Consider the following 22,127-nt stretch of genomic DNA (forward strand, 5'->3'; position numbering starts at 1 on the left):
CCCAAGTTACTCACCGATATGATAAGTGTGAATGCTACATAGAAAGCACTTAAGTACAAAAACAGTAGAAAAAAGTACTTCAAGTGGAAAGGTTCTTTATAAGAAACAGTCTATCTAAAAAATTCTATTATCAAACAGATTGGTTGATGCAGGATAGTTTAATTCTCATTAAGATTTTCAGTTACACAACAATAGCTGCCTGCCACCAAATGAGATGTAAAAACAATTCCTGATCCTGATTCTATCACATTTGTAAAACAAATTGAGCCAGGGGAGTCCTGAATTGGGGTCCTTTCCCCGAAATGTAAACACATATACATTCACTCAGGTGAGAACAGATTCTATTTATCATCACATACCAGGGTTTAATGTTTTCCAACAGAAGACAGCCCAGACATGGTCACACGGCACGTGGAGCAGCTTACCTTCAAACATTTACCACAAATTTTGAGCCTCCTTTACTTGGACTGAACTGTACTGGTCCATAATAAATAAATATATATATATATATATATATATATATAAAAAATCAGATGAAAAGTTTAATCCCATGCCATAGCAATTATTCTCAGGCTTTATACCAGGAATGGACCAGGAATGAACAGGTAGACAGGTATTATTAATGTAAGTTAGAGAATTTTTCATGGAGTTCCACAGAGTTCTGTCCTAGAACCAATACTTTTTACATTATACGTTTCCCCTCATGCAATGTTATTACAAAACACATGCATTTTCATTGCTATGCAGATGAAACCAAGTTATATTTATCTACGAAATATGATAACACCATGCAATTACTTAAACTACATGCATGTAGGCAAAGGAACATCCATGCAGGAATTAACATCTGCACATCAACTTGCTATAAGAGCTGCATAGTAGCAAACTCTCCAAAACCAGCTTTTTTAAATGTCTGTCAACATACAAATGCTCTTATAATTAAATGAGTTACAGTTGCATTAGAAGCTATTACAACTGTAACGCTAATTGTAATGTTGAAAATCTAACCCTCTAGTTTCCATGCAAATTTTAAGGGGCTCTTCCATTTAGATTTTTTAAAATGTAAGAAGTAGTGGTGTTGTTATTCCACTGTGTCCCCACACGTGTGCGTGTGCATGTGTGTGTGTGTGTTAGAGAGAGAGTGAGACAGAAAGAGGGAGCGAGACAGAGGGACAGAGTTGAAAAATTCATATAAGCTCTTTAAGGTCTTTTTCAAATCATTACACTAATTCCATATTCAGACATCTTCATGCAATGCAAACAACTATCAGAATTTTACATACATTATATAAACGATACATGTTTTTCAATGCCCGATAAAACTTTTATACAAGCTTCTGTTTAAAGATATACAGAAGCAGTTATACTTGTATTGCATTTGAGAATTTGACAATATAAAAAGGCATATTTAAAAATTGCCCACCATCCCTCAAAACACAATGATAAAAGCTACAAACAAGTGATGTATGGAGCTGGATGCACATAACAGAGGTAGAAAATACCCATGGAAGCAAAAGCTAGCAACATTATCCAGCCTGATATCACGGCAAAGCATGTAATAGGCACGTTGGTCCACCGTATCTATTACACACTTTGCCAAGATACTGGACTACATTATCTGTCATTCCATAAATATCCATAAATAGCCTGTGAAGAGAAGCAAAGCAGACACTATTTCATGCAAGTAACAATTCTAATTTATTGTAAATGCGTTTATATTGCACAATTTAATAAAACCCTGATTCCTGTAATTCACACTTAAGCTGCTGTAACAGAATATTTGGAGGACAACACTGAGTGAGATTTATGTTCTCATACCTGAGGAAAATTTAGGAAAAAAAATAAAAAATTCCAAAGCTTTCCAGAACCAAACTGTTTGCAAGACATGAACTTACAAATTTACAAGCAATCTTGTTAACTGAAAAAATATATTTGGAATCCATACATTTTACAACAGCACATCTTTGTGTGAAAGATAAAAAAACGGATCATGCATCAACACAGTGCGATTAACATCTGTCTGCATGGTCCTTTTCCTGTCCGTGTATGGCTTTGCAAAGATGAAAATGGAAACAATAATAAACTCTACCTGAATTTTCAGCATACTGTTTACGGAAAGTTTAGTTTGTCTGAGTTATAAACATCACAGATAGTTGTGTTTGAAGTAAGAGATGGTGCAAAAGGCATGTCTAATCCTTTCAGTTCAAATTGCGGCTCCGGGTCTGATGAGAGGAAGTCTGGACCGACTGAGGGAGCTGGAGTGGAAGCCTGGTTTTCAGGTACTGAAACCTGGAGACATCGGTAAAACGAAAAAAGGTGCATAAGCACAGTGGTTAAAATGAATCAGTCACTGACAGGCCAAAAATGCCTCTGAATGAGGAAATTTCTGTTCTTAGTTTTATGCATTCATGGGGATTTTTGTATGTTTGTTTGTGTGTATGTACCTCAGGCTGAGCGGGGTTCTCATGGATATTCACTTTGTGGTACAACTGTGAAGTTAGGAAAAAGCACATGAGTCAGAAGAGGAAAGAGGATGAGCGCTAATGTGAGTTGCCAGGCAGTCCCAGACGAGATAAAGACTTAGTGCCCCAATCCATAAATAACTACTATTTCTTTTTAAAACAACAAAAGTGGCTGAGTTCCTTTCACCTCTCTTTTATCTTTGCCTTGAATATAAATCAAGCTTTACACCTACCAGTGGCTCAGAGGAGGTAGCTGAAGGTTGTGTAGAAATATGAGAATTCACAGGCTGATAAGACAAAGCTGAAGGATGTGAGTAACTTGGGCACGCAGGTTGATTCTCAATCTGTAATTGGAATAAGAATTTTAAAATTTTAAAATAAGAACATCAAATATTAACACAGCTGGTCTTAATTTCCACTTAAAAGAATACTTACATGATAATATACAGCAGGTGCAGGTGAGGCTGCAGTCTGAGGAGCAGACTTGTCCCTTTTACAGCACTTTTTACAACAACAGCAACAGCAGATGATCCCGACGACAATCAAGGCAATAACGGCCATAAATATAAACTGTGGCAACATTTCTGTAAGAGTATGGAGAAAGTTAGGGAATATGGTGTAGAGGGTGGGGGTTGATGTTAGTTAGAACTTCTACTCTATGAGGAGAAATGCTCTGTTGCTTACCAGGGGTCACTTCAAGCCGAGCACTCAAGATCAGGTTGCCATCTGGGTCTCTGAACTCAAAGGTGCCAGAGTCTCTAATTTCTGTAGAATTTATAATTATGCCATCCATCACTGCATGAATTCTGCCAGAAAAGCGATTATCTTTTATGATCAGACTGCCATCCATCAGTGTTTCGGGATCCATTTGGCCCTCAGGTGTAAAAGTCACGGTCCACTTCTTAGGACCCCGAGGGTATTCAATGAGAATGTGCTCATTCCACCTTGTTTCATAGTGTCTGGTTTGTTCTGTTAGTGACACAGATCAGACTTCATTAGAACATTTAATCTGGTAAAATGCAGAAATCTCACAGGCAGCTTCTCACATCACCTTTTACTTTGAGCAGCACCTTGGCCAACACAGAGTGGTTCTTATCCATGAAGTTGTAGTACCCACTGTCTGCCTGAGTGAGGTAAGACAGCTGCCAATTACCGTTTTTCACCTCAGCTCTGCTTTCTCTGATCTGAGAGTCTGTGCGATTCCACAGGATCTTTGGCTGGTCCGGACTGTGAAGGGGAGTAAACTCCAGGATTTCAGCCCATCTAGGGATAGAGTCCTCCCACGTATAGTAGTAATCCCTTGTGACATTTTTAGCACATTCTTAAAATGCAGATTAAGAAAAAAAAGGAGGGGACTTGTGCTTAGGAACAGGTAGCTAAAACACATACCTATATATTTTTGATCTAAATATACAGTACAGTTCAAATTCTTACCCAAGACTTTCAGTTCAACAACATCTTGTCGCTGGTAGCCACCAGATGAGACAGAATAAATTCCTTCATCTCTTTTTTCTACATCTGTAAGATAAATTGAGCCAGGAGAGACTCTAAAGCGTGTGTCTTTTGCCTGAAAGATAGACAGCACATATATATTCCTCAGATTATAACATATTCTATATACTTTGATTTAATTGTTTCAAACATAGGCCCAACATTTATCATATTGCAGAAATGTAATGGTCACATAGAGGCTGCTCACCATCCCATTATTTATAACAACTTTTTTGGATCCCGTATTAGTTTCAGTAAAGTATATTGGTCCAGTATAACGTGAGGGTATATAATTAGATGGAAACTGCCACCTCCTGCCATAGCACACCTCATCAGTTTGTATACCAGAGGATGAACCTTTAATCAAAAAGATGCAAGAGAAGAAGAGACAGATGGAGGTAGTGTTAATGTAACTGAAACCACAAACATCTGACAACATAATATCAGTTGTTTCCATTAATATACCAAACACACACACACACACACACACACACACACACACACACACACACACACACACACACACACACACACACACACACACACATACCGGTATTTTGTTACACTCTGAAAGTAATTTTGAAGACAAGGTTCTGGAACCTCACTGAATTTACACAAATGCAGCAGCATAAAAAAGCATTCTCATCCCCAAAGCACGAGGCAGAGTAAAGTATAACTCTCAATCTGATGAATTAACTCACATTCGTCATAAAGCATCAGAAATAAACCAAGTTATTATTAGCTGAATGAAGGAAATACATGAACAACATCTCACATCAGTAAATTACCCTATTTTCAGCTCAGTCACCACAGCAGCTCCAAACCATTAAACCATTTCTGCCTTGCCTGTAACTTTGTCTCCAAACGGTTCAACCTGATTGGTCCCTCTGATGCACTCACTTCATCAGCCGCTATTCTCAAACCAGCAATGGCTGACCATCTTAGAACAGCAACTGGCCACTTTTAGATATCAGCACTACTGAGCCATTAACTCAAACCCATACATTACAAACAGCGAGGTGTATTAATGAAGCCAGATCTATGGCTTGACCAGCTATGCTGAGATGGCTAAGCTCAAAGTAAGAGTCACTGTGGTCATTTATGCTGGTGGCGGTCCTGGCCTGTTTGGCGCCCGGGGCGAACACTCCCTGTTTGTTTACTTGCACCGCGGTAACTGGAGCCTCGTCGTCTCGTCTCTCTATATACTGGACTGTATATAGCGGAGATGACAATAAAGTTTACTTTGACTTCAGCACAGCTACAAGCAGGCGCTCCTGCGCTCACTTTTCGCGTATAGAATTTCGAAAAAACATCGGTGCAAATTATAAGTCTGTATCATAATGTCTGGTGTTTTCGTGTTTGTTGTTTAGTTTTTATTTTGTTTTATTTTGCGAGTTGGTTATTAGATGCTGCTTCAGCCAGCCAGAGAATCCCCCGCCCTCTCCTCTCTGTGCCGTAAACAGCAGGCGCACCTCGCAAACGGAGGGCGCCCTTACTCCCAGGAAATGGGCGATAGAAAACCGATCGGTGCCTATGCCATTCCCAATATGCGCTGGCTGATGTCGGGGCAGCATGAGTACGAGCAATTTTTTATTTTTTGCCGATGCCCGTGATGCCGCCCCCCACCACGATGCCGCCCTGGGCAGCCGCCCGTTTCGCCCGTATCAAAAACCGCTAGGGAGCAGGTCAGGTTTCAATTTAAATCCTCCAGAAACGCAACGTGTTCACTGATTCTTTTATTTACAGCATGTTTTAGCTGTTAAGCGAAACCTTATTAAAAACCAATGAATGAAGCACAGAGTGTACAGGAATGTGCACATATAATTAATCAATTCGATATAAAAAGTATAAAAAAAATTTAGCAACAGATTAAAACCACGTATTGTTATATATAGGAATACGTGGTTTTAATCTGTTGCTAAGTTTCTTTAGCACTGCTGGAATTGCAGCTCCATGAACATTGAACATAAACCATGAACACCGTTTCAACTAATAAAATACCAAAAAGTTGACTCTGTTCATCTAGACACAGGATTAACTTTTTGGGATGTCCTTATCTGGATGATTGAGCATGCATCAAGACAACCAATAAAATAATTACACTTTGATCTGCTGACAAACTGCCATTCGGCAGAAACGCTGCCTATTCGGATATTGGACAATGGCCTTTAACGTTTAAATAGATCCAGTTTAAAGTTTCAGAGCTCTAATCTGCAGCTGTTACCTTAAACAGCAGTGATAACGTGATTAACTTGAATGGATATGATATGTTTTTTCTTTAAATATTATAAATGACCATCTTAAGCGCCACTCTTAGGGGATTATCGCATGCGGACGATGAGTCACGTGACGCTGCAAAACGCCCATATTTACGTGTGAGCGCTCACAGAACCGGAAGCAGAAGACAAATAAAGAATAAGAAAAAGTTGATTGCCACCGTCGTGCTACCCGTTATCTCTGACTGAGGTTATATGTTTTGTCAAACCAGCTAACGGAAAGAAATCTCGGCTGTGCTGAATTTTCTGGTTTCCGTCGTGTAAACATTTCCTTTCACTTTGCGGCTAAAGACATTAATGACAATGCATAAATACCGTGAATAGTTTAAAACACATAAATATGTAACTGTATATTTATATTTCAATGAAATTAATCAGATTATTGTTTTGTTTTCTTTCGAAAAACAATAAAAAAAACCCAATATGCTTGCTTATTTATTTATTTTTATTTATGGGTGGATGTACGTTGATAGGTGTTTATGTTTCCCAAATAATTTATTGATAAATGAAATGCACCAAGCACTAATTCTGGGAATAGCAGATGGGTGTGGAGACAATGCGTATTGTTCTTCCTGTGTTCTGCTACTGATTTAAATTGCATTAGTCTACAGCAGCCCCACAACACCAAACGTCTTTTACTACAACATGCACGCACTTTAATTCGCTCCGGCAGAGTGCCACTTAACACCTGGCTCCACGGAGAGATTGGATAACTTTGTACATGCTGTATCCACGGAGTGTGTGGCATGGAAATCAATTAACGTTTGTTGTAAATAATCCCAAACCATCGAGCGTTGTATTTCAGATTTCAGGTGTTTATATGTTAGAATGTGGGAATGAGCTCTACTCACCGAAGAAGACAATGGAAAACATCAAAAACACAAGCGACATGTCCTGCAGAAAAAGAGCAGAGAGGTGACTTGAGGCTCTTTTTTCTGAGTGTTTTTTCCCCTCAGCTTCCAAGACCAAATCCGTACCGCATTCCCTTCTATAATGAAATGTTCGGATAACACACAAAAATTAACCCCGAAAATAGCAAATCAGTGACACAGGTGATGTTCAGTATTAAAAAGCCTGACTAAGAAGAAGTTGTGGACAAACAGAAAAAGAATAATGAGACCATACTTCTTTTGTGTGATTGAGTTCTGTGCGTCCTGCAGCTGCTGGGTGGAGAAAAGAAGGACTGGGCGTGACTTAGGCTCCACCTCTCCCACTGTAACTGCATACAGGGCCCATCTCCCAGGATACTTTTCAATAACAAACCAGGCATTTGTGTTGTTTCTGCCTCCAAGATCGCTTTTAAAACCACCATATCATAAATAAAAGCAGTTTAAAGGGGATAAAAATACAACTTTTTGCACCGTTTTGTTGGCTGCCGTCCCATTTCAAGTGAATTCAGTAGGAATGAATTCTAAAGGAATCGCAGTCAAGACGTTTTTAAACATGTTACATAAAAACACTGGGAAATAACTGGTCCGGCACCATAAAACCTGCTTTATTTTAATCATGTATATAACCTATACTAAAAACATATTTAAAGTGTCAGCATGTGCACTGTTAAGGACTTTACTTATCTCATGTGACACTTATCTCATGTAAACCTCCCCAAATAAAGATAAACCACACACCCTACACTCCTGAAACAGCAAGTTTGCTCATTTACAAAGACACGAACAGTCTCTAATTTTTATGTTTGTTTCATTTCAACGGAGAGAGACAAACGTCAGGTGTGCCCATGTGGCACACAGATAAATCAGTTTTGTCATTTTACATTTATTTCTTATCATTTAAGCCAGAAGAGTTGTGCTGGGTGATTTCTATAGATTTCTATTGATTTCTATATATTAAAATAGAACAAAATGTCTTTATCATGTAGTAAAACTAAGATGTATCAATGAAATTGGACTTCTTATATTGAGAAATCTGAGGGATGTTGTCTACCTACTTAAGATCAAAGTAGGCTGTATGTGTAATATGGTGTAATAAGAGTTTGACATTCCTGCCATAGAAAATCAATAGAGCGTTTCTGTAAAGAGGAGTAAAAGAGATGAGTCCAAACGTGGTGACCAACTACAAGAAACATCTGCTGCGCTTGCCAACAAGGGTTTCTCCACAAAGAACTTGCTTATGTCGTTCTTGGGGATAAAACATTCACTCAATGACATGAAATCAATTTATTATTTTTATGTAATGTGTTTTTTCCTGGATTTTTGGTCCATATTCTGTCTCTCCCATTAAAATGAAACTACCATCAAATCTAGAGACTCTTTATTTCTGGGGAGCTGGAGATCAAGTAATTTTCCCTCACTGTAGAAACTAACAAGTTAATTTTGTTAATTAACTTTTGTTAATTTTTTAACAAGAAGGAAAATTTAAGTGAGAGGTGTTCCATGTCGCGTTATGATCTCTTATATTTTCTAAGATCATCTCATCATTTGCACGTACAGTCAGAATCTGACGAGTTACTACAGAAGTCTAAAATCTAGCAGCATAGTAAGAGGGAGGGAAAATATGTTCCCTTACAAGAACTGCAAAATGTGACGCACTTTGCGTATCAGCGGCCGAGAATACGACGTATCCATCGCCATAACAGAAGGGGGAGCAGTGGGCATGCGCGCTCTGCGGAGGTCGTCGTTATCCTCTTATCCTCATCCACAAAAACATTTTTTTTAAATTACCCTCACATCCTGCAGGTGAGTTCACATTACGCACAAACTGAGTAATCGTTTGTTGATGATCGGTAACTGATGACCCGGCAGCCAGTAGTAGCGCTACAATGGTTCAGAAGATGGGAAACATGCTGGACACCTGAGTGGACATGACTTCAAAGAGCGGACAGGACGTCATGGGGGGACATGAGTGTGTGCAGTGCGCTGAGTCCGCATCGACATCATTTGGGCTGTCGCTGAGCTCCCCGCCTTTTGCAGCTTGTTGATTAATGATCGCATGTCCCGTCTGGCCGCTTGTTTTCGGAGGAGGGTTGGTGTGAATGTCAATTACGTTTACAGATGAAACAATCCGCTGTCTTTTACAGGAGAAGATGTCCTCCTGCGTCCTCTACACTGCACTTTTCACCCTTCCTTTTGCACTGGGTAAGTGTGGCACCAGTTTTTAATAAGACTACCCGTAGTTTTTCTGTTTCTTTCTGCTTAAATAATTATTAATAATGCACTTACTGGTGCTTTATATTACGGTTAGGTTATTCGTAGTAAAAGTGAAGTCAATGTTACTATTTTAAAAAGTGACTAATTAATACATTTGTCGATAACGTCACCATTATCTGCAGAATGTTTCTAGAAAGCCATTTCATTAAAGGGTCTTGGATTAAATAAAACAAAGGCAAAGAAGAATGGCCAGCCCAGATTTGAAGAGCAGAGATTTTTGTTTTTTAGCACTTCAACTCTGAAATATAATTCTCACAAATATAAATTTCCAACATGCAAAACTATAATAAATGTGAGAGGTGCCCAGAGAAAATGCAGTGGAAAAATATGCAGTATAAAGTCAGTACGTGAACAGTAACAATTAATAAACGTGTACATATGCTGAATTAAAGAGCTTAAAAGTTAAATCACATAGCAGACTCTAAAAATCTGTTACAAAATAGATGACCTTAAATGACCTAATAACATAAAAGTAGGTCAACCTTTTACATATGTAGGAGAGTTTACAGTCCGTATCTGAGGTCTGAAGAAAATTATTAATTATGTTACTCGTACTTTTCCTGCAGGTTGGGAATTACTAGGTGAGTCAAAAGTCACATTTTACTGCTCATGCATCCTTCTTCTGCAGCACATGGTCTCCAATGATGTTGCTGACTTTCATTTGCACCTCGACAGGTGACCGAGAAAAAGTTCAGACTGTTTGCGTCGGGAAGGAGTTTCGTCTACCGGTGGACTCAACGTCGCGAATCGTGACTTTTACACCGTATCCCGACGGGCCGAAACGCATCCTGCTGGAGAAAACCACTGTGAGTGGACGAGTGTTGACACTTGGGGTTTTTTTGTGTGTGTGTGTGTTTGGTTGCTGTGTTGCCTAAAAATGGATCTGCCATGCAACTGTAGGTTAAGGACCCACGGTTTGAGTGGACCAAAGATAAGTCGTTAGTCCTGAAAGAAGTGAGTCATGCTGACCAGGGAGTTTATGCCAACAAGCTGTCCATGGGCTTCACCTACGAGACTGTCCGTCTGATCGTTTCGGGTATGACAGTTGCCTCTCTTTGGCGAAATTCATTGCTTTGTGTCATGATGCAAAAGAGCCAGCTTTTTCAATGATCTGCCTCTCTTTGCTTGAAACATTAAGTTATTTAATAACTTAATGTGTCCCTATGCTTTGATGTCATAGGCAATCTATTCATTGCCTTAAAGCAGAGAAGTTGTAGCAACTGTTCTGACTCCGTGTCAGGTGTGTTTGTGTGTGTGTATATAACGTTTGCCAGCCACACCCCTGCTGCATAAAAAGAGGAGAGGTTAATTGGTATAAATATACAGCAGGTGTGGCATTACTTTACCTGCCACTGCCCCCTGAACCAATCTTTCCCACCTCTCCTGCAGCTGAACACTGCCGTAAGCATGCATAGCCTACGAATGGTCCCTACACAAGTAATGTCAGGAAAATGTACTCATCAAAGTATCATAAAGAAAGATATATTATCACTTTTCTTTTCGTTTTGATTTGTGATCATTTACAGTACACTGATGTGTGTTAGGAGTGGGTCTTTTGCAATATCACTTTCCTTTTGCATCTCTAAATTGTACTTAAATAAACTTGTTCTCTTTCTGTCTTTCACTTACCTCGTGGTTCTTCGTCTTCCTTCAGAATGCATTAAACCCTACCGCAGAAACTATGGGGAGACCTTTGAGCACAGCATCCCCGAAAATGGCTCCCTGCTGGAGTTCTCTCACCGGGGCGCTCCGCCTGAGGCTGTGCCGGTCGTGCTTTGGAACCGGACAGACCCCGAAACCGGTAACGCTGGCCGGGGGCGGCTGCTAAGAGGGGGGAAGGTCTGGGTGGCGGAGAGAGTGACGCAAGCAGACCAAGGCAACTACACCATGAGAGACGACAACGGGAAGGTGCTGGGTCGCAGCACCCTCACCGTCCGTGGTGAGCAGAGCAGAAACGTGGGTTTTAAGAAGCTGACTGACTACCTTTAACTTTGTGACTTTACAGTGCTAATGGTTTTGTTTTATCCTTCCCTTTCTATCTGATGCCCTCTCATACTTCCACATTCACCACTACTCCATTTTTCATGATTTTACACATGGATGGATGCAGGGCATTCCTTCAACATCACACGCTTTACCAAAGAGTCCATAATCCTGCCTCTATATCTTCCTCTTGCTCATGCCCATCTCATTTTTACCCCTGGCCATTTTCCTGATGAATCCTCCCTGGGCCCCTTTGACCCCAAACCCCCACGTGGCCCTGTGCAGCTCATCCGTGAGGGGCAGATAACGGACCATGACCTGCACTACAGGGGTATCATCTCACTGAGTAGGAACGGCTCCATCTACGAGGTGGTCATTGCAAGGCTGACCTCAAGGCATGATGGGCTGTATGAAGTTAAAGACAGGAATGGCAACCTGGTATCCTCCACCTACTTGCACGTGATCAGTGGGTATTGTGCCACGTTTTTGGAAGCATGTATCAATCAGAAGTTGTTTGATCCATAGTTGCCACTCCTCCTAAAATCCATGTGTCTGCCATCTTCTCAGACAAAAGGGGAGGGAGTTGGCGAGCGCTCCTCAAATCCGTTACTGTCCCTTCTGGCATGTTCGTGTCCCTGGCTGGTTTCATCCTGTTCATGAAACGTTACCCAAACTGTAGCCTCTCCCAACTCATCACGTGCTTTAGAACACACCGCACGCTGCCAGCCAACCCCCCGAGGGTCAACATCCAGGTGAGGAAACCAGGAGAGTCCACAGCTAAATAAATGATTACAAGCCGTCGAGCCAATCTTATTGCAGATGCATGCACTTTGACACCGACAGAAGCCACTTGTTGACGTTTTTTGACATTTCTTTTTTGCTCCAGAGAGTCTGATGAACTGAAGTATCTTTAAAAAGTATGGAGAAAAAAAACTTATGGTAGAAGCTCTTTATTCAGTGGGTATGTTTTATTTCAGATATCCATCCATCCATCCATTCGCTACCGCTTATCCTTTTCAGGGTCGCGGGGGGCGCTGGAGCCTATCCCAGCTGTCATAGGGCGAGAGGCGGGGTACACCCTGGACAGGTCGCCAGTCTGTCGCAGGGCTAACACACAGGGACAGACAACCATTCACACTCAGATTCACTCGCACATTCACACCTAGTGGCAATTTGAATTATCCAATTAACCTATCCCCTCTAATTATTTCAGATAATTTGTAGATATTTTTATATATTCTGTCCGAAGTATTTTGACTGAAGCTCCGTAGATGTCAGCGTGATGATGCCACACACATCACTAGCAAGGAGCAACCTGATATCACGGCTAAACATTTAACAGACACACCGGTCCACGATGATCACTAAAGGTCACATTTATTGTTTTTACGAGCAGTAACCGGTGAATTGTGATGGTCTGTGAGTCGGATGAGTTCCTAGGTCTTTGTTGTTATTGGTTTATTTATGTTTGTGGGGTTTTGTTTTTTCTTTTGCAGCACTACAGTCCCCCCTCTCCTCAGCCCCCAGGTCACTACAGCTACTCTCAGCAGACTGGAACACCAAGAAAATGGACCCCAAGAGCCAGTCCTGTTCACACTGTAAGACTGATTAACTAATATAATCTTCTTCTTTTTTAAGGGAGCTAAAATCATTCAATTGAATTGTGTCTTTGTGCATATCTGTTGTTGTTTGTATTTCTAGGGTTATGCTCCGGTAACGGTAGGGTCTCCAAGAGCCGAGAACCAGGATGTGCACAGAGCAACAGCTGGGAGTTCCCCTAGTCATAACTTAACTGTTGAGGTAATACAGCTCTCCAGCTGTGAATATTTAGATGCCACAGATTATTATGATATTTGCTTAAGCTTGTGTCTTCATCCCTTGCTAGCAGGCTAAATCTAATGAGGACGAGGACAGGATTTCCTTCCCTGTGCCCGGAGCTTCAGACTGCCTCCACTCATCCGAGGACTGCGTTCAGTTCCAAATCAAAAAGGATGGAGATAAGGGAAGGGGGAACAAATCACAAGACTTCTTTTCCACGCTGCCACTAGACACAGACACCTCTGAGTCCTGCAGTATTTACACGTCAAAGAATCTGAACTTTTCATAAAAGAGAGAACATGGAGAAATCACACAAACGGTGAAGCTCCTGACCGAGAAGAAGAACCTCACCTGTGCCTTATGCACGGTTTTAATAGTTTGCTTTGTGATGTAATTTTTCTGAAGCATGAGTTAGGGCTGCTCAATTAATCGAATTTTAATCACGATTACGATCTGGGCTTTCAACGATCATTAAAAATGACTGAGCCGATTATTGGCCCCTCCCTCATTTATCCGCGACACCTTAAAGGCCGGTCCGTGAAAATATTGTCGGGCATAAACTGGTCCGTGGCGCAAAAAAGGTTGGAGACCGCTGATTAAGAGGACCCGAGGGAAGCTCGGAAAGCTAAGCAGAAGTTATTTGGAGAGGAGAGTGACTGCTGTTGGTTGAAAAGAGAGGTAAAAAAAAACTTCAGTGGTGTTGCACACTATTTTATATTATTTTTTAAAGTCATTGTTAACCCTTTAGATCCGGTCAGAGCAGCACGCTCCGTTTTGCATAACTATTTTTAAATCCCTGTAGAACCTGGACCTGTAAGCTAGCGCAATAATTTGTTTTGCATATGAAACCGGAGGAGTTGTACTTACATCTGATGCCATCAGCTTGTCCTCGGTCACGGTTTCCTTCCACATATAGCTTTGCAAAAATTGCATAAAAAGCGCTTGCAGGAACAAAAACATAATATTCCAGAAACACGCTTTGCCGATCCGATCAGATGTTCGTAACACTTCCCACAGTTAAACAGACGTCAGCGCGAACTGTCACATGTCCGCCATTTCCTGCCCGAAACCGGAAGTGACGTCATTTTCGCGGAAATTGTAGTTTTTTTACTTGTAGGCCTTAAAAGCCTATACTGGTCATGTTTGACTTTTCTGAATAGTTTCTGGGATGCTTAGAACTCGAATTGCACTGCTGGAAATAGTTTATTTTGATGCTGTTTTCTTTGCAAATTTGCATCATAGGATTGTTTTTTCGTTTTTCCTGCAGTATATAAAAATTGATGTATCTCCAAAATAAAACTATGAAGACACTCAAAATAAATTTCCTGTTGTAAACTATTTTTTGCAACTTTTTTGTATTTAAAGTTTTGAAGGATAAGCCTCTTAAATTTCTCCAAGTAGAAATATATGCAAAAAAAACAAAAATGATTTTCAATTTTTTTTTGTAGTTTATTGCACTTTTTTGCAATTAATGTAGTTACTATGGACTTAATGCATACATATTATTAAAATATGGGCTATAATAGTTGTATAGCAACTTGAAATGCTCCCACAAATGGCACTACAACATGTAAAAATATAATATAAGCTCTGGCGGACTTGGTTCTATGGTAGGTCTTAAAGGGTTAAATAAATATCGTCAAATAATCGAGATCTCAATTTCAGTGAAAATAATCGTGATTATCATTTTTGCCATAATCGAGCAGCCCTAGCATGAGTTGAGCATAATCCTTCCTGTCTCATATTGTACTGCCTGATGGTGCTCCTGAAATCTCCTGCCGTTACCTACCTCCGGACCCTCAGGACCAATATGATCTGCACTGCTCCTGTGTTTAAGACAGTCTCTAGGGCTACCCACCAGTTGTTGTGGTAACGTTTGATAAATTTCATTTTTCAATACTGTACAGCAATATAGACTTAACTTAAGTTCTCACCCATCATGTTGTCCATACTTAATTATTATTCTAAATAGCTCGTCTGCATTTTTAACAATTTATGCAGTGTATTAAATCTTTGGGGTAATTCTACTTATAATAGTTATGTGACATGTTTCACCAAATACTGCAGTTAATATTTGAATGTTGTGTGCAGGATAACCTTTTATCCCCAAAGCTTGTAATATTTTCATAATGTCAAAATGTCATCACTCAAAAAATAAAAAAATAATCTTTAAGAAACACATTTTAGATGATGTCGTCTTTACACTGTATGTATATTGGCCACCCAGGGGTGGTCCTCTTCTCTTTGCTCTTCTCTCTCTACGCAAATGACTCTTTCTCAAAAGACCTGTCAGTCAGAATTGTGATGTTTGATGACGGTCTGAAGTCGGCCTTATCAAGGACACAGATGTGGAGTTGAACAGCTGGCCCTGTGGGGCAGTCAGATCAGCCTAGAGCTGAATACGCTCAAAACTGTAGCAGTAACAGTGGAGTTGAGGAGTCCCTCTCCATTATGCCTGCTTGCCACAATCTTCCAAGATCTAAAGTGGTCACTCCGTATAGACACTATTATCAAAGAGGCAGAGCAGAGCCTGCGCCAGCTCAGGAGGTTCAACCTGCCTCAGGAGGTGATGATCTATTCAACTCTGGAATAATCCAGTTTGTTCTCTGCTCACTCATGTCGGTATTGTTTGGATCAGCATCCATGCAGGACAAGAACAGACTATGATGGACAGTGAAGTCTGCAGGAAAAACAAATCCAGAGTCAGGACACAAGCAGGCAATATCACTCCATACCCTCTGGTAGGTGCTACAGAGCACCGTTTGCCCAAAAAAGCAGCCATCTGTACAGTTCCTTTCCACAGGCCATCACTCTGATAAACATTTAGGACACTCACATAGTCTCTGTATTTAAAACATCCACCATACCTGATGCTGAATCAAAGCATACTGTATATACTGTTCTGTCCTGTTGTACATAGCTATATGCCGTATATATATTTATAGTCAATCCTCATGGGTATACTGTATATATACTAACTAGCTGTCCATCTCTTATTTATTCCAACAGATTTGCACTCTGCAACTTTGGACTATAAATATGCCATAAATGTATTATTGTCTGTGCCGTGTTGGTGTCATGTTGTTACTCTGCTTGTACGTTGGCTACTCTGTCATGTACACTGAGTGCAAAAACTCCTTGTATGTGTACACATACTTGATCAATAAAGCTGATTCTGACTCTTGTGTCGTGAGCGTCTATTTGGCTAAAACTCGTTCTCGTTCTCCTCAGCGCATGACGGTAGGTGGCAGAGTTTGGGACATTGAAGCTAACTCAAAGCGTAGAAGAAGAATCTTCGTTGTAGCGGCAATGAAAGAACAGCGTGCTACTTCCAAACAGAAGTAAAGTCTACCTTAGCTGCAACAACTTTAAAGTAAAGCGCGAGCTTAAATCACAATTAAGACGAGACTTGTAGGACTCTGCCTGGAACATGGCTTTGGTTTGTGCAAGTAGGTGAAGCTGAATTCATTGATATGACGGAGGCCGGTTAGCACGGTACCGCGCTAATGCTGCTAGCTGATTTAGCTAGCGTTAGCGGCCATGCAGCACCGCCTTCTGCTTTTATATAGTTCAGCGAGCTCTCTTTTTTTAATTGTGTGTTTATTTAAATTGCTGGTAGTTATGTGGTGTTAAAAAGCCGGAACTGAACTCTTTTACAGTTTCTAATGAAGTGCCAGAGCACCCGTGCGTCTCTCCGGTGTCCAACCAGGTGTTTGAACGGAGGCTGATCGAGAAGTACATCGCAGAGAATGGGACGGACCCGATGAACGGACAGCCGCTGTCCGAGGAGCAGCTCGTAGACATCAAAGGTGGGTTTCTGGGTGTTTTCTATAAGTCAATAGACCGTAATAAAGCTCATACAGAGTAATGCTACTTCCGTGAGAGAGGTCGTTATCAGTGGCATGATGCTCGGCTTTGGTTTAGTAGGCTGAAGTTTGCAGGCGTGTTGCATTGTACTGTATTGTATTTATCATATAAAAAAACCAAACAATACCTGAAAAATTCAAGTGAAGCGGAAAAATAAAACCTTCCAAACAAATCAACTTTTATTTTCAACTTCAGAAGAAGCAAAATATTCTACGTTTTAATTTTATTTGTGTGGCCTTCAGGGGTGAAGCAAACCTCGATTGGTGTTCGTGAACTACTCTTTGTGATATTCATAGAAACATAGAACATTATCAAGATTTATATATGAAAAGAAAATCAGTGCGTCATATGCCCTTAAATACTCAAATCTCATTGCAAATAAGCCTTGATAAGTTACTGAAGAGGTTTCCTGTCTTTTAGTGGCTCATCCTATTAGACCAAAGGCACCATCGGCAACCAGTATTCCTGCCATTCTCAAGTCCCTTCAAGATGAATGGGTAAGTCCTGTAAACTCTGAGATATCAAAGAACAGAGCACTTTATACTGTATCTATTGTATGTATCATTTTGTTTTTAAATTTATTTTTCTTATTAATGTTTAACACTACATCAACAACACATTACACACACACAACATTTAAGAACCTTTAAACAAGTAGGGAGTCAGCTATTAATCAATCAATATAAATTAATAATAATAATAATAATAATGGATTGGATTTATATAGCGCTTTTCAAGGCACCCAAAGCGCTTTACAATTCCACTATTGATTCACTCTCACATTCACACACTGGTGGAGGCAGCTACAGTTGTAGCCACAGCTGCCCTGGGGCAGACTGACAGAAGCGAGGCTGCCATATCGCGCCTTCAGCCCCTCTGGCCAACACCAGTAGGCAGTAGGGTAAAGTGTCTTGCCCAAGGACACAACGACCAGGACAGAGAGCCCGGGGCTCGAACCGACGACCTTCTGGTTACAGATCCGTTTCCCAACCCCCTGAGCCACGGTTGCCCCAAATTAGTTATAAATATGTAGAAGTAAAATCAATCTGTAGGGTGTTACATAGTTTAACAATTAAAAGTGTGTTACAGTGCACCATTTATCCCTCTCTGGCAGTTTTTAACAACAGGACAGTTGTTTTGGGTTTATTTTGTTTGTTTGTTTTCAATTGTGCATTGTATGATGGGTCACAACACATTATTATAAATCTAATCTGTGCCACAAAATAATAATCTAATGGAAGATTTGCCCCTTTCCTTTGTTGAATTGCAAGTTTTGTGACAAACCCTGGGTCTTTAGAATCAATTTTAATTCATTTCTATTAGTAGAGGATCAAAAAATATGTTTGTTTGGTACATTGATTTAAATAACTTGAATTCTTTAGCTGAGACCAAAAAAGCGAATTCGATCTTGTTATCCTCCTTTTTTCATTTAAACACATATTCCAGTGAGTCTGTTTGTTTTTGTTTGTTTATCTTCCTTTTTTAAAATTTGTGAAATAATACATGTGCTCCTTTCTCACTTTTTCCTTTTGATATCTGTTCTAGGATGCTGTAATGCTTCATAGTTTCACCTTGCGGCAGCAGCTGCAGACTACTCGCCAAGAACTTTCACATGCCCTCTATCAGCACGATGCCGCCTGCAGAGTCATCGCTCGACTCACCAAAGAGGTCACAGCTGCAAGAGAAGGTGGGTCGACAGCAGTTTGGGTTTCTACACAGTTATGAAACATGTATAAATGGCTTTAATGTGATCGTCTGGTCCAAATGAACCTGGATTCATTGATATTATGTGTGTGTTTTATTTATTTTAATGAGTTGATTTCTTCTTTCCACAGCTCTTGCCACGCTCAAACCCCAGGCCGGATTGGTTGCCCCTCAGGCAGTGCCCGCCTCTCAGCCAGCTGCAGCAGTGAGTAGCTGGGCTTTATTTTCAGCTGATAAGACAATGATCAGACTGACAAATCATGCCATTTAAACAATATTTAATTCTGCCTTTTTTACACCAGGGGGCTGGTGGAGAGCCTATGGAGATTAGTGAACAAGTGGGAATGACTCCAGAAATCATCCAGAAGGTAATATTGATTTTTTTTTTTTTTATTGATTTTTTTTTACCATTATGACCTTTGTCATAATTGCTTGATGGTTTTAAATGTGCTTTTTTCTGTTTGCAGCTCCAAGACAAGGCTACTATCCTCACTACAGAGAGAAAGAAGGTATTATATTTCTCTTGTATTTAGCTGCTAATGTGCAAACACTTGTTTTACTTGTTTTGCCACAAGCTCTGTTTGTGCATAATTTACTCTCGCTCTCATTTAATTGCTTTACTGTGGTTCTCTACAGAGAGGCAAAACTGTCCCAGAGGATCTGATTAGAGCCGAGGATCTTGGCAAATACCGCCAAGTGGCCTCCCATGCTGTAAGTATAGATTGTGCAGGATCACGAGGATGTGTTTGTTTCACAGAGCGATCCAATGTATCAACATTCTCTCTTATGTTGCTTTCAGGGTCTTCATAGTGCCAGTGTGCCGGGTATTCTGTCTCTGGATCTGTGTCCCTCAGACACCAACAAAGTGCTCACCGGTACACTGAATCAATCTTTCATTCTGTATTTCATTTGCTGGGATGCCAGACAAAGAATCTGATATTAAACCTGTTCTATCTCCCAGGTGGAGCTGATAAGAACGTGGTGGTGTTTGACAAGAACGAAGAGCAGATCGTGGCAACGCTTAAGGGTCACACCAAGAAGGTTACCTCTGTCATTTACCACCCATCTCAGGTAACATGTCCTCTGAGAACCTAAATGCAAACATTCACCTCCATTTTAATGGAGATGTGACTAACACGATTGTTCCTTTAATCCGTTGTTCCTCACTCGCTTGCCGTCTTTTCTCTTCTAGTCTGTGGTCTTCTCCGCCTCTCCAGACACCACCATCCGTGTGTGGTCTGTCACCGGGGGCAACTGTGTGCAGGTGGTGCGTGCTCACGAGGGAGGCGTCACTGGTCTCTCTCTTCATGCTACTGGAGACTACCTGCTCAGCTCCTCTGAGGATCAGGTGCGTGCTTGAAATTACCGACAGGCCATGAACTTAATCACTGAATGATCGACCTTTTTTCCATTAAACTGCTTCACCGCTCTAACTCTTATTATTTTTATCCTGTAGTACTGGGCCTTTTCTGATATCCAGACGGGCAGAGTCCTCACCAAAGTTACTGATGAAAGTGCTGGCTGTGGTAAGTTTCTCTTTGCTTGCTTAATGCGTTTGATAGTCATAATAACAGTCCTCTTCCAGGCATAATGTTTCTGATTGCACCCCTCAGCTCTCACATGCGCTCAGTTCCACCCTGATGGTCTCATTTTTGGCACTGGTACTGCGGACTCCCAGATTAAGATTTGGGATCTGAAGGAGCGCACCAACGTGGCCAACTTCCCCGGTCACTCTGGACCTGTCACCTCCATTGCTTTCTCTGAGAACGGATACTATCTGGCCACAGGTGAGACTGACTTGATAGCATTTTTTGCGCAGATTAGCCGTCAGTCTGTAATGTGCATAAACTTGTAGAGCTGCATGAACATTTTCTTTAGAGTATCAAAAGTGACTTGTGCATCAATGACTTGCATAGTTTTGGAGATTTCCCCGTGTCTTCAGCCTTACAAGAATAAAAATGGTGTGCCAATAGAAAAAAATTAACTTATCCTCGTTTGCTCCAGGTGCCCAGGACAGCTCTCTGAAACTGTGGGATTTGAGGAAGCTGAAGAACTTCAAGACCATTACTCTGGACAACAACTATGAGGTAAGAAATTTGGGATTTCTTCTTTCTAAAGGAATTTTTTAAGTGTTTGAGAAATAGTCTTAGCATCACCTGTAGGCTGTCATTGCACGCAGAGATAAATGGCTGTGGATGAAAAGTTGCATGTATAATTGTCAGGGTGCTGGTGGGTGGATTGTTTTAACTTCAGAAAGAACCAGATTATCAGTTTTTCACTGCGTTCTCTTTATTTTTACTAAGCCGAACTCCAGCGTTTCACTGTGGACCAGCTTTGAAGTTGTCCAACCCATCTTAGGTTTGCTTCTGAGCCTAATCCATTCATTTTTTGTTTCAGGTGAAGTCCCTTGTGTTTGATCAGAGTGGTACCTACCTGGCTGTAGGAGGGTCTGACATCCGTGTCTACATCTGCAAGCAGTGGTCTGAGGTCCTCAACTTCACCGGTATGAAGACAAACAAAAAAAAGTCAAATCTCTTTCGAGATTTTCAACTAGTATGCACGTGACATTTACCCCTGATCTTTTTCTTTTCAACCATAGACCATACAGGATTGGTGACTGGGGTGGCCTTTGGAGAGAATGCCCGGTTCCTGACTTCTACAGCAATGGACAGAAGCCTCAAATTTTACAGTTTGTAAAAAATAAAAGCAGAAATTCAAGATGAGGGGAGGAGGGCAACTAAGACGAGAACAGTCTGTGTCAGAGCTGCCGCTACCTCCGACACATTCATTATCAGAAAAGGAAGAAAAAAAGAAATCTGTGCTAACTTTGCATCTTTTTTAGTGAGTCAGTCCTCATATCCAGTGAAGAAATCTGTGAGATTGTCAGCGATTTGAAGCAGCATGGTTAGTGCGACATGTTTGTTGGCTTTATGTGTTTGAAATCTAAATGATGTAAAATGACATGAAAAGCCTCTAAGTTCCTTTCCTGTTTGCCAGCAATTATGATTTTACTGTAGTATTTTCTTTTTTTTGTGTATGTATGAAAGGAGAGGGGGTCTTTGGAAACTATTATTGCTTCTTAGTGTAGACCAGCTTCATTATAATATCGTTAGGGTAAGATAAGATACATCTACAGTCATGTACAGTGAGATCAACAGGTGTAAGAAATTGATGTACTTCTGTGAAAAACCTTTGCCACATTTCATTTCCTGTTTTATTGATTCCATTTAAACATTTTTGTCTTTTGTTTTCCCCCTGGGTGTGTATTTCTTATTACCTGCTGTTTTACCTGTTGCACATCTGCCCTTTTACAATTAAATAAAATATCTTTTGTATTGCCATACAAGTGTCTGTCCCTGTGG

The 22,127-nt window shown here is 40.6% G+C and overlaps 3 protein-coding genes across 8 annotated transcripts; 2 read left to right on the forward strand and 1 right to left on the reverse strand.

Moving 5' to 3' along the window:
* Nucleotides 1–163: 163 nt before the first annotated feature.
* Nucleotides 164–15,194, reverse strand: LOC308409186 (uncharacterized protein). Of its 3 annotated transcripts, none has more exons than XM_080901762.1 (10): nt 14,062–15,194; nt 7,081–7,123; nt 4,162–4,310; nt 3,897–4,029; nt 3,514–3,783; nt 3,147–3,431; nt 2,898–3,046; nt 2,696–2,806; nt 2,445–2,489; nt 164–2,289 (listed from the first exon to the last, which is right to left on the reverse strand). In XM_080901762.1, exons 1-10 carry the CDS (start codon nt 14,152–14,154, stop codon nt 2,110–2,112), a joined length of 1,458 nt encoding a protein of 485 aa, XP_080757888.1. In that variant the 5' UTR covers nt 14,155–15,194; the 3' UTR covers nt 164–2,109. The 3 variants fall into 3 exon arrangements, with proteins under 3 accessions (XP_080757888.1, XP_080757890.1, XP_080757889.1); XM_080901764.1 differs by lacking the exon at nt 14,062–15,194 and adding an exon at nt 7,355–7,401; XM_080901763.1 differs by lacking the exon at nt 14,062–15,194 and adding an exon at nt 7,355–7,404 and having other exon boundaries at nt 165–2,289; nt 7,081–7,217.
* LOC308409184 (uncharacterized protein) lies at nt 4,342–14,043 on the forward strand. Of its 4 annotated transcripts, none has more exons than XM_080901760.1 (11): nt 4,342–5,638; nt 9,264–9,321; nt 9,960–9,974; nt 10,069–10,199; nt 10,294–10,429; nt 11,048–11,332; nt 11,504–11,842; nt 11,944–12,128; nt 12,873–12,974; nt 13,078–13,176; nt 13,262–14,043. In XM_080901760.1, exons 2-11 carry the CDS (start codon nt 9,270–9,272, stop codon nt 13,481–13,483), a joined length of 1,566 nt encoding a protein of 521 aa, XP_080757886.1. In that variant the 5' UTR covers nt 4,342–5,638; nt 9,264–9,269; the 3' UTR covers nt 13,484–14,043. The 4 variants fall into 4 exon arrangements, with proteins under 4 accessions (XP_080757886.1, XP_080757885.1, XP_080757883.1 ...); XM_080901759.1 differs by lacking the exon at nt 4,342–5,638 and adding an exon at nt 8,584–8,922; XM_080901757.1 differs by lacking the exon at nt 4,342–5,638 and having other exon boundaries at nt 8,584–9,321.
* Nucleotides 15,195–16,463: 1,269 nt separating the features above from the next.
* prpf19 (pre-mRNA processing factor 19) lies at nt 16,464–22,111 on the forward strand. Its single transcript, XM_080901816.1, has 16 exons — nt 16,464–16,643; nt 16,854–17,003; nt 17,482–17,558; nt 18,607–18,748; nt 18,897–18,970; nt 19,068–19,133; nt 19,233–19,274; nt 19,402–19,476; nt 19,565–19,640; nt 19,727–19,836; nt 19,958–20,113; nt 20,222–20,291; nt 20,379–20,552; nt 20,770–20,852; nt 21,163–21,268; nt 21,365–22,111. Exons 1-16 carry the CDS (start codon nt 16,625–16,627, stop codon nt 21,460–21,462), a joined length of 1,518 nt encoding a protein of 505 aa, XP_080757942.1. The 5' UTR covers nt 16,464–16,624; the 3' UTR covers nt 21,463–22,111.
* The last annotated feature ends 16 nt before the right edge of the window (nt 22,112–22,127 follow it).

The sequence above is a fragment of the Rhamphochromis sp. 'chilingali' genome, assembly GCF_963969265.1.
Source record: "Rhamphochromis sp. 'chilingali' genome assembly, chromosome: 13".
NCBI lineage: Eukaryota > Metazoa > Chordata > Actinopteri > Cichliformes > Cichlidae > Rhamphochromis > Rhamphochromis sp. 'chilingali'.